The sequence below is a fragment of the Erpetoichthys calabaricus genome, chromosome 17 (assembly GCF_900747795.2).
Source record: "Erpetoichthys calabaricus chromosome 17, fErpCal1.3, whole genome shotgun sequence".
Classification (NCBI taxonomy): domain Eukaryota; kingdom Metazoa; phylum Chordata; class Cladistia; order Polypteriformes; family Polypteridae; genus Erpetoichthys; species Erpetoichthys calabaricus.
The window spans coordinates 36,267,864-36,286,636 of NC_041410.2; the positions used below are offsets into that span (position 1 = coordinate 36,267,864).

An 18,773-nucleotide genomic window follows, 5' to 3' on the forward strand; every position below is an offset into this window, starting at 1 on the left:
TTTCACTATTGATATTTAACAATCCCTACACCTTGGTCAGTCTTTTTGGTGGGTGATTAGTGCTGTGAGTGCCCTATTAGCATCAGCCTCCATTTGAATGTAGTTACTGAAGGAAAATTAAAAATAAATAAACATCACTTGTTTTGGACTCAGACATCTGAATATTAATATTTAGCATACATTACTTTAAAGTCATAACCATAATAATCAGAAATTATTTTCTATAGTAGGGCTTCACAGAGTTCAATTCATTGTGATGTTTAGATTTCACATTATTTTAACGTGTTAACTAATAACTGCAGTCTTGAATACATATGAATTATGATGCTGACTTGCTGCATACACAACATAGTAATTGCAAAGCAGCAAATGCACACATGCTTTAGAATCATTTGTCACTAGCTCTGTCTACAAGAAATATATTTATCTGCTCATTCTAGAAGAATTACATTTATACTTTACATAATTATTCTCTTTTCATGAGTGGAAAAAGAAAACAAAGGTTGGCGTGGCACCCAGATGCGGAGCAGGAAGGGGTAGGTGTTGACTTGTACAGAAAACGAGCGCTCTCTTTGGGTTTGTGTAGAGATTGATGCTCTTTTCTTTATCGCCCACAAACCCTCCAACAGACTGATTAGTCAGGCCACCTCTGAAAAGACTGACTGTAATCAATTTCTGAATGCAGCCAACGGAGACCAATTAGGCTTGGGGGCTCTCTTAGTTGCTCTTAAGTTTGGCGAACAAGAGGCATTGCTTAAGGGGCACTCAGCAGAAACATTCTTTCAAATGCACAACAAAGTATTGGACGGAAGGTTTTACCAATCAAGGCATTTAAAATGCCTTATTCTGGCTGCAATTTTTAAAATCAGGACGTGCAGAAATAAAAAAGAAGTGTTTCTCTGACCTGTAATTCTATTTGTCTATTTAACTGTGCATTCAATTCACCTAAATAAAGACTAGAAAAGAAAAAAACTTTCCTGTAATGAAACAAAAAAAGTGCTGGAAATGAGTAGTGTTAGTTAGGGTTGCCAGACGTCCCTTACATACGGGACATGTCCCATATTTGATCATTTTGTCCCCTGTCCCGTACTGACCTTTCAGGGGCACCCAAATGTCCCGTATTTAGTTCTTTTTCAAATTTTGTAATAAAAATATGTTTTTACTACCTTCTTACAGTACTTAGTTGTAACTTTATAAGTAATTATACTTTCTTTTCTCAGATTCTCTTGATGAAAATAACCCAAATGCAACAAGGAAACTCGTGTTTGCTGCCTGTTTGTAACTTGTTCAGTTGCTCTGGTTGGCTGAGGACAGCGACACTCTTATCGTTTTACTCTCCAGCCGCGCTGCTGTGCAGTTCTCTATCAGCATTGCAACATACAGTGACTGTCAACCAAGTGTGTTGTTACTACTTGCCACGGCCCACTTTTTTTCTAACTGCCTGTATTAAATAAAAATAATATTTCTCTGTTGTCTGTATTAAATAAGTATTTTCAAATGATTTAATGTTTACAGAATTTTTTTGGATTGTATTAAATAATTTTCAAATGATTTTACTTTTGTTTTCCTCATAACCCATTAAAATCCTTGCTTTATGTTTTTAACTTATGTCTCTACTTTTATATAATATATTGGTCTGGGTGTGTAGGGGGCATGTATAAATGTATATATATAGTAATACAGAGAGAGATTTTAAGAGTGTCCCGTATTTCTAATTTTCTAATCTGGCAACCCTAGTGTTAGCAAAAGTCACAAGCAATGGCTAATGGAGGAGAGATCACCCCATGGATTGATTTTTGATTTATTCTGTTTATCTCTATATATAATACGCTACCGTGGCTGTTTCGTTTGTCTGTCCAGGATTTTAAATCACCTGCAGCTCGCAAACCGCAAACTATTGACCTGAAATTTCATACACATATACTAAGAGACGTCTACTATCCGCTTTCGGGGTGATGATTGACCTCCAAGGTTATTCCTCTTTTTATTTTTATTTAATTTTATTGTAGGATCAACTCTCGGCAGTGGTCATCCAGGTGGCCATGCGGTACATGTGTACGGGCGCCATTCTCATTCCCTGCCACCTTCGCTGTCACTTCCCCTACCTCTTCATATCTTAATTCATTCTTGAGGCAGATTGAAGAGTTAAGTGTCAGCTTAACTGAAAAATTAAAGAAATCATACTAAGTAATTGCAACACAAACACTGACTTAATTCATTTTCAATGCAAAAAGATGCTGACAAAAGAAGAGAAGAAGCGGGCCGCTGGGGTGGAGAATAGAAGAGCTGCTCAGGAAGCAGCAAGCGCATCAACCTCTGAGCAAACGAATGCTAAACATACAGAGAAAGAGGATGAAAACTAGGAATGCTCAAGTCAAGTGTGTTCACTTTTCTGGTTGTTTAATAAATTATAATAAATGCACACTTTACCAGTTAGCCTCGCGAGTGGTGGCGAGGACAAGATAAAACCTTTTATTCTGCTGGCACTGTGCATTGAGAAGGGTGGAGATGACTTTGAGAAATGACATGAACAGTTTTGTTGCGGGTTGCGCCATTTTCTGATATATCTCATTTCTAACTTTAGCTTGACTCCCCCTTCCTATATGTATTCTGTTCAAACATGATAACTACAATATTTATTTCACAGACAGAAAAATTGGCCACAAAGCAGAGGAGGCAGAAGCTGTTCACCTGACTTTGAGTCTGCTGAGACGCAGTTTGCACGATCAGAGGAGAGCGACAGCCTGCTTGTGGGTGCTAAGAGTCTTTGCTTCCTGTGGTGAGTTATCTGTTGGCAATGTTTAAAGCCTTTTGTTTTCGACTTTGTTTTTTGATTATGTAAATAAATCTAAGGAAGAGCAATCTGCCTGCCTCTAATCAGCCTACACTTGCTACTCTTGTAGGACGGTTGGGGGGCTGGAAGAAATGTGCTTTTATGTCTTAATATTTCAAGAAACATCAAATCCTTTTAAAGAGTTGAGAAACAAATCAGCCAGCACTAAAAAGGAAGGGAAATCCCTCATGAGTAGAAAGTTAAATCATTCATTACTAGGGAAAGGGTGAAGCTGCCGTGTGTTTGGAAATTTCAAAGCACAACTTTGATGCACATAGGCTTCAGACTGATTACTCACAGGTTTTTCACCCTTTCATTTTGCAAAAGTGAAAATGTTGTGCTATTTATTTAATCCTTGAACCAAACCATCTTCTCATGTTTTGCAGTTATACCATATTCTCTGTTGTTTGGTGTATAAAAAATGTGCATTCTGGATGCTATGCATACAGGTAAGCCAATTCCTACAGTGGCATGCAAACGTTTGGGCCCCCTTGTTTAAAATGTCTGTTACTGTGACCAGTTAAATGAGCAGAAAATGAACTGATCACCAAGAGGCAGAAAGTTAAAGATGACACACTTCTTTAACATTTTAAGCAAGATTACATTTTTATTTCCATCATTCACAGGTACAAAATACTGAAAAAAATGAAAAGGGCCTGAGGCAAACTGTTTTGGCCCCCATGGTCAGTACTGTGAGGGCCAGGGCAAAACTATTAGCTTGCACCTCTTGAGGTATTCCATTGTAAATTCTGAGGTGTGTTTCAGATCATTATCTTGTTGTAGGACCCATCCTCTTTTTAACTTCAACTTTTTTACAGATGGTGTGATGTTTGCTTCCAGAATTTGCTGGTGTTTATTCTTCCCTCTACTAATGACATGTTCCCTGTGCCACTGGCTGCAACACAAGTCCAAAGCCTGCTCAATCCACCCCCATGCTTCAGAGTTGGAGACGTGTTCTTTACCTGGAATTTAGCACCCTTTTTTTCTCCAAACATACTTTTGCACCTTGTGGCGAAAAAATCCTATTTTGACTTCATCAGCCCACAGGACTTTTTTCCCAGATGCATCAGGCTTGTTTAGATGTTCATTTGTGAACATCTTCTTCTTCTTCTTTCAGCTGCTCCCGTTAGGTGTTGCCACAGCGGATCATCTTTTTCCATATCTTCCTGTCCTCGTCATCTTGCTCTGTCACACTATCACCTGCATGTCCTCTCTCACCTCGTCCATAAACCTTCTCTTAGGCCTTCCTCTTTTCCTCTTCCCTGGCAGCTCTATCCTTAGCATCTTTTTCCCAATATACCCAGCATCTCTCCTCTGCACATATTCAAACCAACGCAATCTCGCCTCTCTGACTTTGTCTCCCAACCGTCCAACTTGAGCTGACCCTCTAATGTCCTCGTTTCTAATCCTGTCCATCCTTGTCACACCCAATGCAAATCTTAGCATCTTCAACTCTTCCACCTCCAGCTCTGTCTCCTGCTTTCTGGTCAGTGCCAGCCCATATAACATAGCTGGTCTCTCTACCATCTTGTAGACCTTCCCTTTCACTCTTGCTGATACCCGTCTGTCACTGAGGTGCTACATTTTGTGGCAAGGAGTCAGGAAAGCTTCCTATTTGTATTCAGGTGTCGCTCCACAGTAGAACAGTGCACCACCACTCCAGAGTTGATTAAATCTTTCTGAAGATCTTTTGCTGTCAGACAGGGTTTTTTTTATTTGCCTTTCTAGCAATCCAACAAGTAGTTCTTTCAGAAAGTGTTGTTGGTCTTCCAGACCTCAACTTAACCTACACCTTTCCTGTTAGCTGACATTTCTTAAGAGCATAACGAACCGAGGAAACAGCTACCTGAAAACTTGATCTGAGACCTCTTGGGATGCCTATGCATTCGAGTGGTGCTCCCTTCATTTTTTCACTATACAATTGTGTAAAACAAAAACAATACATTAATCTTGCCTAAAATGCTGAAAAGAAATGTCATCTTTAACTTTTTGCCTTTTGGTGATCAGTTCATCTTCTGCTCACTTAACTATTTAAAGTAACAGACATTTTAAGCAACGGTGCCCAAATTTTTTCACATCACAGTATTCTAACAGGATGATATCACACATTTCATACACAAAGTGTTACCCAGTATATTTCAATTCAAAGCCATACTAGTCTACTAGTCTTGTTGAAGAAGAATCAGATATGTTTCCTGGACCCATATTATCCAACAGATGCTTCTGGAAAGCCAGGAGCTCTTCCGGCTGGCCAGCAGTTCATCACTGAGCACACTCATGCACACACACAACCCAACAGTTTAGAACCACCAGCAAACCTAATAAAGTCATCTTTAGGAAGAAGAAACAGAACATTTCAAGACGCTAGTAAATGCAAACTCGATTTTGAATTAAATACTGAGATGGTGTGCAAAGGGAGCTCTAAATAAAGGAAATGAATCAGCGAAAATCAAATAATAAAAAGAAATATGCAAATGTAGCACTTTAGACCAATTTGTAAGCAGTATAACTAGGGAAACAACTCAGCATAATGCACCAAAATCACAGTGCTGTATAAAAAAGGAAATATTCATTTCACTCTTCATGGCTGCAGAGTGAATTCAAAGCAGTTCCACCAGATGCTGCACCTTTTAGAATTTCTCAGGAGGATAAAAAACTGTTGGAATGAAAACGCTGAAGTGCTGTTAGATATTACAAAATTATTTCATGAAAAGCCAATAGTAACTAGAAAGGTAAGGAAACTGCCAAATTTGCATTGCTTTAAGTCTGAGCTTTCAAGTATATACATGGCATGGCAGACTGTTTGTATGTAAGCCAGTATCATTCCTAATGCAGTATATTGTAAAACAAAAACTACTTTAAACTATAATGACTCAAATCCCGTTGTATAAAGTAACTCACTTGCTATTGGACTAGTGCGAGAAATGTACTGCAGTCACTGCAAATCTTTAACAGTAACAGTTTAATCATTACTCCAAATGTTCCAGGAAAGCATTTGAATCATTCAATTTTTAAATTGTCCTCTTTAGACTGGTGGGCTATACAGTGGTTAGCACTGTGGTCTCACAAATCCAGCATCCTGGGGTCAAATCCCATGGCCATCCATTGTTTGTGCGGAATTTGCATGGTCTCCTCTTTCCAAGGGGTGGGTGTTCTGATTTTTCTCCCACATCTCCATGCAGGATAGGTTAATTAGCAACTATTATGAAACAGTCTGAATTCATGTGTATTTTAAGTTTTACTGATTTTGAATTATTATTTTTCATATGTTTATATTGTTTCTGTTGGCTTAATTTATCATTTGTTACTGTCACTTTAACTGCAATTCCATTCCTTATGCTTTGTGGATGGAGCCACGGGAGGCCGGGCCACCCTAATAGACTGCTTTTGATCCCTCACACAAGGCCATAATTGAGTAAGCTCAGATCAGGAGAGCACTGTGTTTTTGTTTTTCCATCCATCCATCCATTTTCCAACCCGCTGAATCCGAACACAGGGTCACGGGGGGGGTCTGCTGGAGCCAATCCCAGCCAACACAGGGCACAAGGCAGGAACCAATCCCAGGCAGGGTGCCAACCCACCGCAGGACACACACAAACACACCCACACACCAAGCACTCACTAGGGCCAATTTAGAATCGCCAATCCACCTAACCTGCATGTCTTTGGACTGTGGGAGGAAACCGGAGCGCCCGGAGGAAACCCACGCAGACACGGGGAGAACATGCAAACTCCACACAGGGAGGACCCGGGAAGTGAACCCGGGTCTCCTAACTGCGAGGCAGCAGCGCTACCACTGCGCCACCCGTTTTTGTTTTTGAGCTTTGTTATTTCTGTTTGATCTTCTGGTTTTCTTGATTTATTTTGCTTCAGTTATTGACTTTCTCTTCTAGATTATGGGTTTTGGGCTTATTTGCTAAGCATTGCTTTTTGAATAGTTTTGTTCTTTTGAACATTCCGCTAGTATTTTTCTATTTTCGTAATAAATCCTTGTTCATACAAGCTGAAACTTTATGGGCATCCTTCCTCTTGCAGTGCTTTTGCTATATTTTGGGTCTTTTCTTGTTATTTTGCTAGCTCGGCTTATTATTGGTCTGCTAGGCCAGACACCTTCAGTTAGCAGTTTTGTGGCTAGCTGGATTTGACATGAGTCTCCTTGAGCTGGTTGTTTATTTTGTGGCCCTGCCTTTATGGTTCTTTTAGGAGACCTCACAACCAATTTGCTTTGTTTGGAAATTCTAATCACAACAGAAACTCTAACTTGGCACAAGTGGGCATATTCTCTGTGGTGGATAGGTGCCTTGTACAGGATTGTTTCCTGCCTTTCACCCAGTACTGCCAAGATAGGGTTTAGATTTAGGGGCCCGATGCTAATCTATGTATGTTGTGACCTGTTGATTAATCTTTGCTGTACAGCATGTTTTTAATGTTTAAACACTGATTTTGTTGGAAGTTCCAATATAATAAATATATGTTTAACTTTATCAACCATTTACATTTTTATTCCTGTAACTGGTTGTGTAGGTAGGGGCCCCAGTGCACTGCTTTGCCCAGGGGCCTATAATGCTGTTAATACAACCCTGGTTTACCCCCGGAGACCCTGAATCTTGGTTAAGTAGTTTTGAGAATTGCATGTACTGTATGTTCAGGCTCAGTGTTAAAATGGTGAAAAGGCGAGAAAAACCTATCAGACTCCCTCTAGCATTGTGAGCTTGCTCCAACACTTCTTACATGAATATGTTGTTAGTAAGCAAATTATTTTGAGGGGAGATGCAAAATAATAATGATAGTAAATGTAACTCCATCGTGACTCATGAGAGCTTTGCCCAAATATATATACTGTATACTAAAAATGTTATGCTACAGAAAGGGACAGAGGTGTTTTTCATTTGCAAGTGCCTTATGGCTGGATAAAGATTTAGAAGACATATAATGCCATCATGTCAGCTCTCCAACTGTAAGAGCCATTTGCTAGTTATTTAAGTTTTATAAATGTTTTCTTAAATATTAGTGCATAATCTGTGGGAGGTTCCTATAACCCCCATAAGTTGAATTGAATTGGTATATTCTAACTATTTCTAGCCTCTCTAACTAAACATTATTCTCAGATTGTGAGCAGCCTTGCCATGTGTAAGGCGTAGAGGGCACATGGTTTTAAACCGTGCCTTGCGTATTTTGTGTGCCAAGTAACATGAAAGTCAAAGAACTTAATTGAATTTGTTGCGCTGTACGTTTAAAGTGTACAGAAGAAGAAATAAAGAATCTTTAAACATAGTGTGGTATAAGGTGCTCTATAGCACCCCGTTGAACCCACCAGACAGACGTCCCAGACACACTTGTAAAAACACAAGAAGATTCTTTTAATATTTTCTTCTATAAAGTGTACAAAGCACCATACACTCCACAATTCTCCCAATAATAATAATAAACAATAATCAATAATAACAAATCACACAATCCTCCAACTCCCAGCAGCTCCGTCACACTCCCACCCAACTCCGGTCTGATCTGCTGGGGTTTCCCTTAGTCCTTTTAAAGTCTCTGACCCGGAAGTATTCCATCTCCGGGTCAAACGCTTTCTTCAGGTGTCCCAGAAGTACTGCAGGTTTCCATCCTCGTGACTCCTAAGTACTTCCGGGTTAATGTCACCATAATAGTCCCCGGGTTCTTGGTGAGCTTCCCTTGGCGGCACCCACGGCCCCCAACAGGGCTGAAGAACCAGACTCCATGTTCCATGCTGCCCTGCGGGAACCTGGGGAACCATTTCTGTCCAGGGGAGCTGCCATCTAGTGTCCCAGGGGATGTAGTGTCCTAAAAAGGCTCTCTCTCTTAGTTGAGGGACATCCCGGACAGACTGAAACACTGGCCGTCCATCACAATAGAAACAACTAAAGTTTGACAAGAAAAGCTAAGGTTAGAGAAGATACATTTTTTCTATTTTTTTTTTTTTTTTTTTGCTTTTTATTATATGTGTGCTGCGGTGGGTTGGCACCCTGCCCGGGATTGGTTCCTGCCTTGTGCCCTGTGTTGGCTGGGATTGGCTCCAGCAGACCCCCGTGACCCTGTGTTCGGATTCAGCGGGTTGGAAAATGGATGGATGGATTATATGTGTGTCACAACATTTTTCTTTATTCTTGTGTGGATTATTTGCTTTGAATTTTCACTAAATATTTTAAAACAAACTTTTGGACTGAGGGATTTCTTTTGGCACACGTTTTACCCATGCTTGAACTCGCCTTACACTTTTGCGGCTACACCAACCACAGGGTGAGTGGTGCAACATTCACAGAACCAACATTGGAATAGGCTTTTTCATTAAAATGGTCCTCCCTATCTCCTGCTCTGAAGTTGTCCTATGAGAGGGCATTACAGTTTGTATAGGTAGAGTACAAGGCTGCCTTACACAGAATGTTCAACTTCTTAATGTAAACCTTGGAAAGTTACATTCATAATGACTTGGCAGGCCTAAACAAGGGTTAGGAAATATAGCTTGATGGGAAAAGTTAGTGAAAAATCACTGAAAAAAGACCCTTTTAAGAGGAGACAATGCCAGAGTGACCACAGTGGTTGAAAAGTTCTGCAATGAACAGGCTGTGTCATTGAGTGAAATTCAGCAATAAAATTTGGATATTGTTTAAATTTCTTGATTAATGTGTAACATAACATAACACTACCAATCCAATTCAGAGTTGCAGGGGCAATTTTGGATGCCTAATGGTAACTAATATTGGTGCACAGTGATGTTTTTTACACTCATATTCACTCTAATCTCTGTTACACATTGGAGGGTTTCAAAAAACTGTGAAGTGACTAAAATGGGAATAAGGTTCTCCAAATCCAAGGTGAGGGAAAAATTGCTTTCCCAAATGGAACAGTTTAAGTACATAGGGGTCTAGTTCAGGAGTGATGGTAAAGGGTATTGTGTAATTGACAAACTGACAGGTGTAGCAGAAGCATCACTGTACATTTTGTAGTTGGTGATTGTGAACTTGGCTCTAAATCCCAGGAGTGAGCTATTCATTCACTATTCAGTCTATATCCCCATCATCACCATGACCATGGGATGTATCGATTGACTGACTGCATAGATTAAAGTCTGTCACAATAAGGAGACACAAAAGTCGAAAACCGGTTTGGGGAAGCCACCCATATATTGTTCCCTTGCTGTTAAAGGGTATAGGTTATGCCACTGATGTGCATAGGTTTGAGTTCAATACAGAACTGATGGTATGGAGGTAAGATGGAAGCTTTAAAGGCCAGAACAGGAAATGAGGTCTTATAGGCAGAACCGGAAGGGTCCTATTCCATAGGCTTAGACCCGGATGTGACATCATCAAAAGTGCCAGAACTGGAAGGGTCTTTGTCCATGGATTTGGAAGTGACATCATCAGGCCTGGAATCGGAAGTGTTGTCATCGGGAATAGGTGGAATTTCCTGTGAATGGTCTGCAGGAAAGCAAGAAAAATAGTGTACTCCGCCACCCCCTGGTCTGGTGTGGAATTACTTTTTTTCAGGCCCTTCAGCTGTCTCCCAAGCACACATGTGTAACAAGTCAGTGCTGCTCCACTTCTGTGTCTTTGTCTGGTTTCTTTGTGGTGGTGGCGGCCACCACCATCTACTCAAAGCACCGTGATGTTCCAACATTGATGGATTAAAAGCCAGAAGTCTGCATGACCATCATCATCAAGTCCTTCTGTGAAAGCCCTAAATACAAAGAGGTCTATTTCATTTATGTTAGGTAGAATGCCCAGAGGGCACTGGGTGGTCTCGTGGCCTGGAACCCCTGCAGATTTTATTTTTTTCTCCAGCTATATGGAGTTTTTTTTTTTTGTTTTTTCTGTCCTCCCTGGCCATCGGACCTTACTCTTATTCTATGTTAATTAATGTTGTCATATTTTAATTTCCTGCGGTGGGTTGGCACCCTGCCCGGGATTGGTTCCTGCCTTGTGCCCTGTGTTGGCTGGGATTGGCTCCAGCAGACCCCCGTGACCCTGTGTTCGGATTCAGCGGGTTGGATAATGGATGGATGGATATTTTAATTTCTTACTTTGTCTTTTATTTCTCTTTTCTTCATCATGTAAAGCACTTTGAGCTACATTTTTTGTATGAAAATGTGCTATATAAATAAATGTTGTTGTTGTTGTTCCAGAAAGAGAGTGGCCATTTATGGAGCTTTTGAAACTAGGCAGCATTCCCTGGGCAGTGTGAAGTCCTTTGTGCAGTTCCTGATAGGTAGGCATATGGATAGGTCATCTCAACAGTCAGGCAGGGTTTCAGGACCTGTATAGGTAGGCCCAGAATGGCAGTTGGATTTTGTCTGTGCCCTGTTTACATTGATTCTTTGTGTTCTCCATTTTGGTATTTTCAGATGAAAGTATGATTTTCTTTACTTTATGACATTTTTTGTGTAATTCTGGGTTTGTTGGGCTACCACAGGTGATTTGGCCTTTGCTTATATATAAATATAGTAAGAAACACCTTAAATCCTTAAATTGCTGTTGCAAACATCCCACCTTTTGGGAAAAAATGAGGACAGTACAGTATGTGGGCATAAAGAAGTGCAATATTGCCAGAAGAAAATCTTGCAAAGCTCCTTAAATGCTTAGCCTCTGAATTGAATGGTGCTAAGCTTCAAATCACCATGCACATTTTTGTAATCTTTACTAGAAAGGATTTGAGGGGATCCCATTAAAAAAAAGCATTGAACTTTTTTTTTTCTTATAAAACTACACCTTGGCATCATGACACTTTTCACTGAAGTAGCACGGTTACTGTGAAAGACAATTGTTTAAACCGTATAAAGAATCTTTTAGTGTCAAGAATTTGTTTGGTTTTGTTGTTTTCCTTTCTTTAACTTTGTTACAGTGTCAGCAACATGCTTAATCGTCACTTAAAGAAAAATATTCAGTGAAACAAATTTTACTTTTAATAGGTAATAGACGTGACATTAGGGCACAGCAGTTATCATTACTACATCATAGCTATTAAGTCAATTGTTTAAAATGCCATTTTGAGAAATGTCTACATGGAGTTTGCATGTTCACCCAATTTTATCCAGATATTCTACTTTCCTGCTGTATTCTATATCTGGGTAGGCTGAAATCAAAAAAACACTTGGGCAGTGTGATACCCTGTGCCACAACAACTGCAGCACGGATGACTTTGGCCATCTTGTAGTTTATAGTACCAGTAGTACTGGTGCACTGCAGGGATGTGTCTGTTCCTCACTGTTCTTCTCATTGTATCCAAATGAATGTACCTCTGGTGATTCGTCTGTCAAACTTCTTAAATTCGCAGATGACATAACATTAATAGGCCTCATTGCAAACAATGATGAGTCCACATACAGACAAGAGTAGGAAAATCTGACATTGTGCTGCAGCCATAATAATTTGGACGTTAACAGTCAAAAAACTCAGGAAATGAGATTTCAGTAAACAGTCACCTTTCACTTACTGTAAATGGTTCAGCTATTGGGATGACAGAGTCATTTTCCGGGCATTGTGCTGTCACGAAACCTTAAGTGGGACAATAACATCACATGTATTGTTAAGAAAGACCATCGGTGAATGTTCTTTTTGTTCAGGTGAGAAAGTTCAATCTCCCTCAAGCAATATTGGTCCAGTTCTATGCAGCCATCATCAAGTCCATTCTGGCCTTGTCTATAACTGTCTGGTTTGGTGCTGCATCTGTTCAGGCTAAGGCCAATGTGCAGAGCATCATCAAAACCTGTGAAAAGATAGTAGGCTGTCAGTTATCTGACAATCATGTCCTTTATGAGCCCAGGGTAAGGAAGTGGGCTGCAAAGATCATTGCTGATCTGACACACCCAGGACATTACCTTTTCCAAAGACTTCCCTCCGGCTAATGTCTTTCTGCAGTGAAAGCTAAAACAACATATCACTTAAACAGTTATTCTTCATGAGTGGTTATTCTGACTAATCAGGTCTGAGCTTTTATTTAATATCTATGTATACCTGCAACTCTGAGAACTGGAAAGCCCTCCATCACTGGAAGATATCTTCACTACCCACTACAGCATAAAAGTAAAGAACATCGGTAGAGATCCAAACCGCCGTAGCATTTTCACTCCTCTGCCCTCTGGTGGACGCTGCAGAGTCCTGCATGCCCACACTACCAGGCTGAGAGCAGCTTTTACCCCAAAGCAATCAGCCAATTAAATGCATAGCATTCACTGCCCCTTCCTATATATAACAGAACTACCACTGATTGAACTGCTGCATCAACCCCACATAGTTACACACTTAATACAGTACATGACCATTACATTGACTGTAATCCTCACTATGACTTCATTTGTTATTTATTTATTTATATATATAAATAACTAGCAAAATACCCGCGCTTCGCAGCGGAGAAGTAGTGTGTTAAAGAGGTTATGAAAAAAAAAAGGAAACATTTTAAAAATAACGTAACATGATTGTCAATGTAATTGTGTTGTCATTGTTATGAGTGTTGCTGTCTTTTATCTATAATAAAAGGCAAAGCCCTCACTGACTCACTCACTCACTGACTGACTCACTCATCACTAATTCTCCAACTTCCCGTGTAGGTGGAAGGCTGAAATTTGGCAGGCTCATTCCTTACAGCTTACTTACAAAAGTTAGGCAGGTTTCATTTCGAAATTCAAAGCGTAATGGTCATAACTGGAACATATTTTTTGTCCATACACTGTAATGGAGGAGGCGGAGTCACGTATCGCGTCATCACGCCTCCTACGTAATCACGTGAACTAAAAACAAGGAAGACATTTACAGCACGAGTCACACGCGGGAACGAAGGTAAATGACGTTAATTTTTGACTGTCTTTTAATACTGTGTGAGCATACATATTAACACATGTGCAATTAAACGTGTGCATTTACGGGGTGATTTCTGAGGCTTAAAAGCTCACCTTTTATCAAACGCGGGAAGAAAGGTAACTGACGTTGTTCACTGTCTTTTAATACTGTGTAACCATACATATTAAGACATGTCCAATTAAACGTGTGCATTTACGGGGTGATTTCTCAGGCTTAAAAGCTCGCCTTTTACTAAAAAGGTAAATGCAAAACTATTTTCAATCAGTTTATTGAAACGCTCCCGTTAAGGATTGCAATAACATATTCGCGAGATAAAAGAACGAAGTAGGGGGAAATGGAGGAACAGCCGCAAACAGCGAAGTGCAAAAAATTAATTAAACAATTGAGAATGGAGCGAGTTAAGCATACAAGCATGTTCATAAGGGAAACAAAGCACGGTGTAAAACGTAAGTTTAAATTAAGTTTATAGAAACGCTCCCGCTGCGGATTGCAATAACATATTCTCAAGATAAAAGTTTAATGAGAAGACACGAGGTATAAACGAAGCACACGCCATGGCGCAACGTTAGGGGCAACAGTTTCAACCATTCTATGATCTGCTTCTCGCAACTGAAAGACGGCACATGGCGGATGTTAGCCGACTTGCTGACCGCAACGTTAGGGGCTTCAACTATGGCGCTGACGCAACATCTCAGTGCCAACACTTTGCAGACTGTACTTAAAAGACACGCCCTCCTCACTGGACAGTTAAAAACACCAATCAAAGTAACGATGACATCAAGTATTACCCAATCAAAAGTAGGAAAGGAGGCATCTTCATAAAATGCGTGTGGGATGATTTGCATGAGACGCTGCTTTAAAAAAAAAATGATAAAAAAAATACGGGATAAATCCCGTCCAGTATTGATTCAAAACGGGACGCGCAATTTCATTCTCAAACACGGCACGATTCCGTATTTTAAAGGACGGGTGGCAACCCTACAGTGCCAGGTAACCACCCATACAATCAGATTGTGATTCAGACTAGGAATGCAATGAATGTAATTACCCCGATCTACATACAAGGCGAAAGTCTTGCAACATTCAAAGATGATGGTTTGGGATAATTAGTACTTATTAAGTACACCATGGAACATAAAAGAGCTTATGAAGCCTTGAACCGAAAAAAGCAAGATCTCAGAGATCGTAAAAAAAAAAAAGGAGGTAATGTCGTTTTACTCGCTGTAGATTTTAGTCAAACATTACCAGTTATTCCACGAGGGAGACCAGCAGATGAACTCAACGCGTGTTTAAAATCCATGCTTCTCCCACGCTCGGTTATATGTCGCGTGTTCTCGGGTAGGTACACCAAAAAATGTATACATTTAAGCATGTAATGGGCAAAGAAAAAATGAGGTATACCCTAAGGCACTGCAGTAGTACTCAATGTAACTTTACTTCTTAAATGTTAATGTTTTACTGTTTAATAATTTATACGCTTCTTATATATTGTTCAAATTCTTTTATCAAAATACCACTGACAGCGCAATGCACGATAACATGGAGTGAATACACCATACGCATCTGCCCACGGCCGCCCTGGTGTGCGCAGATAGGAGTTGATTCTAAAATAAAATAAACATAAAAAGAGTAATACATTCATCACCCATAAAGCGGATAGCAGACGTGACGTATTATATGTGTACCACATTTCAAGTCAATACGTGAAACGGTTTGCAAGCTACATGTGATTTAAAATCCTGGACAGACCAACGAAAAGCCACGGTAGCAAATTATAGAAGAAGATTTTACTGTTTAATAATTTATATTTATATGAAATGTGCTTCTTATATATTACTTCATATTCTCATATGATAATGATGTTAATGTTGTTTATATTGATTTCTATGTTATTGTAAGTGCATCTATGTGTGTATATGTATGTATGTATGTGTATATATATATATATATATATATATATATATATATAAAAAATATATATATAAAAAAATATATGTGTATATGTATATATAATATATCTGTATATGTGTGTATATGTGTGTGTATATGTGTATATGTATATATATATGACAGCAACACTCATAACAATGACAACACAATTACATTGACAATCATGTTACGTTATTTTTAAAATGTTTCCTTTACTTTTTCATAACCTCTTTAACACACTACTTCTCCGCTGCGAAGCGCGGGTATTTTGCTAGTATATATAATATACACACACACACACACATAAACATATATATACATATCTACATATATACATATCTACATATATATATATATACATATACACAGCCACATATATATACATATATATATACACATATCAACATATATATACACACATACATAAACACACACATATACATATACACATACATACATACACACATACACACACACATATATATATATATATATATATATATATACACAGACACATATATATACATAAATATTTACATATCTACATATATACACATCTACATATATATACACATATATATACATATCTACATATATATATATATATATCTAGACATACATACATAGATAGATTGACACATATATATATACATATCTACATATATATATATATGTAATTGTGTTGTCATTGTTATGAGCGTTGCTGTCATATATATATATATATATATATATATATATAGCAAAATACCCGCGCTTCGCAGCGGAGAAGTAGTGTGTTAAAGAGGTTATGTAACCATATATATATACATAAACATATATACATATCTACATATACACATATCTACATATACATATATATACATATACACATCCACATATACATATATATATATACATATACAAATTTACATATCTACATATATATATATATAGATATAAATATAGACATACATATATACATACATACATTCACATATATATACTGTATATACAAAACAAAAGTAATGTAACAAATTGTACCTCAGATGTTGCAAGTTGCTGGAAAAAAGGCATAAGTAAAATAGATAAATATGTATTATACACATAGGAACTATTCATTTATTTTCAGTGAAGTCATCTGCAGCAAACTTTTATAAATGAGGGTTTCTGATTTTTAGATAGTGCAAACTGTTTCTTCTTCATTGACGTTTTCTCTTGGAGAGGTTTTTTCATTTCATTGAAAATTAAAGCAGCAGCTGCCAAAATATGTAGCTTTCTTATTAATTTTTCAACATTGTGTAAAATAAATTTATAAAGTAACATAAAAGGTTTAAATACTGGTTATCCTTTTACACTAAAATATTACTAAAGAGATACAAAAAAAGTAAAATGGATATGTTCTTTTTCTTTAAGGAGATTAAATATTACTGAAGAAAGAAAAAAAAAATTAAACAGCCAAATGGGGCTATGCATACAAACTTAAAAGGTTTAAATAAAACAGAAATCTATATTTTATTTTTACTTGCTTAACTTGTGGAGGGTGTATCCTGTAGCAAAGCCCTAACTTTTTTCGTGAAAGCCCGTTTCAGTCAATAAGTCTTAAAAAAAGGTGTCAAGATATTGACAATAAGCTAAGCAAACCCAGGAAGACATGGAATCGTTTAAATCAAGTATCATTACATCTTCCTTTCTTAAAGAGAAGTAAGGCAGTACTTATAAGCTTACATATTTATATATAGACATACATATATATATATATATATATCTATATCCGAAGCCGTGCAAGCACACTCTTGAGAATGCAACGTATAGTTGTACAGAAGAAAAGCAATCTTGCCTCAAATGAATGGCAACCTTTTGTAGGTCTATGAACTTAATTTAAACTTTAGGTTTACACGGTGCTTTCTTTCCGAAGTACACTGCACTCATGAATATGTCTGTATGTGTCAGTCGGTCAAATCCATGCACTTCGCACCGGCGAAGTACCGCTTTTAAATTTTTATTTAGAAGAAAAGAAAACCTTTTTAAATTGAGGGAAAATATACTAATAACAGTTTGTTAAGGATCTGTTTTTTTGTGAAGCTGCCTTCACTCGAGTGATCACTTCGACCTGACTTGCTGGCCAACTATAAGCGTTACCTGGTAGGTAACCACCCATACAATCAGATTGTGAATCAGATTACGAATGCCGTGAATGTAATTACCCCGATCTACATGTTGTCAAATAAACGAACCACACGCCGTGGCGCGGAATGTAATTACCCCGATCTACATGTTGTCAAATAAACGAACCACACGCCGTGGCGCAATTTTAGGGGCTTTGCCTGTAGCGCTGACGTCCGAGGTTCGATTCCCGTAAGGGAGTGAAGTGAGTGGCTGGTTACCTACCAGGTAACGCTTATGGTTGGCCAGCAAGTGAGGTAACATCAGCCACGGTGCCTTCAGTTGTGAGAAGCAGATCATAGAATGATTGAAAATAGTTTACTGTCAAATAATGCAAAGAGTACGCAACACGTCTTTCCCCCTTATTCTTGGCTCATCAGGCGTACACACTCACTGCACTCGCTTACGGTAATCGAACCTCGGACGTCAGCGCTAGAGGGGCTTCACAGCGGTGAAGTATTGCTTTTAAATTTTAATTAAGAAAAGAAAACCTTTTTAAATTAAGTCTTAAAAAGAGGTGTAAAGATATTGACAATAAGCTACGCAAACCCACCAAGAAATGCAATCGTTTAAATCAAGGCGCGAGTCGAAAAACACCATCCCATAATATTAGTTAACGATTAACACATTTCTATATGTATTGTAAGCATACAATACAACTGATAATATGTTGCGCTTATTTATCTGGTGTACCGACATTTTTGCGCGTTTAACGTCTGAAATCTAACGTGGTTTGTGCCCTTCAGAATGAAAACAGTTTGCATTTACCTTTTTAGTAAAAGGCGAGCTTTTAAGCCTGAGAAATCACCCCGTAAATGCACACGTTTAATTGCACATGTGTTAATATGTATGCTTACACAGTATTAAAAGACAGTGAACAACGTCATTTACCTTTGTTCCCGCGTTTGATAAAAGGCGAGCTTTTAAGCCTGAGAAATCACCCCATAAATGCACACGTTTAATTGCACATGTGTTAATATGTATGCTTACACAGTATTAAAAGACACTCAAAAATTAACGTCATTTACCTTCGTTCCCGCGTTTGA

At 38.5% G+C, this 18,773-nt stretch overlaps 1 protein-coding gene across 2 annotated transcripts in view; it reads left to right on the top strand.

The window, feature by feature from the left end:
* LOC114668153 (cytosolic carboxypeptidase 4) overlaps positions 1-18,773 on the top strand; it is an 890,538-nt gene that overhangs the window by 207,479 nt on the left and 664,286 nt on the right. For both annotated transcript variants that reach the window (XM_051920839.1, XM_051920840.1), the window contains one exon: positions 2,648-2,779. In XM_051920839.1, the coding sequence (XP_051776799.1) occupies positions 2,648-2,779 (132 nt within the window). The remainder of the gene's footprint in view (positions 1-2,647; positions 2,780-18,773) is intronic.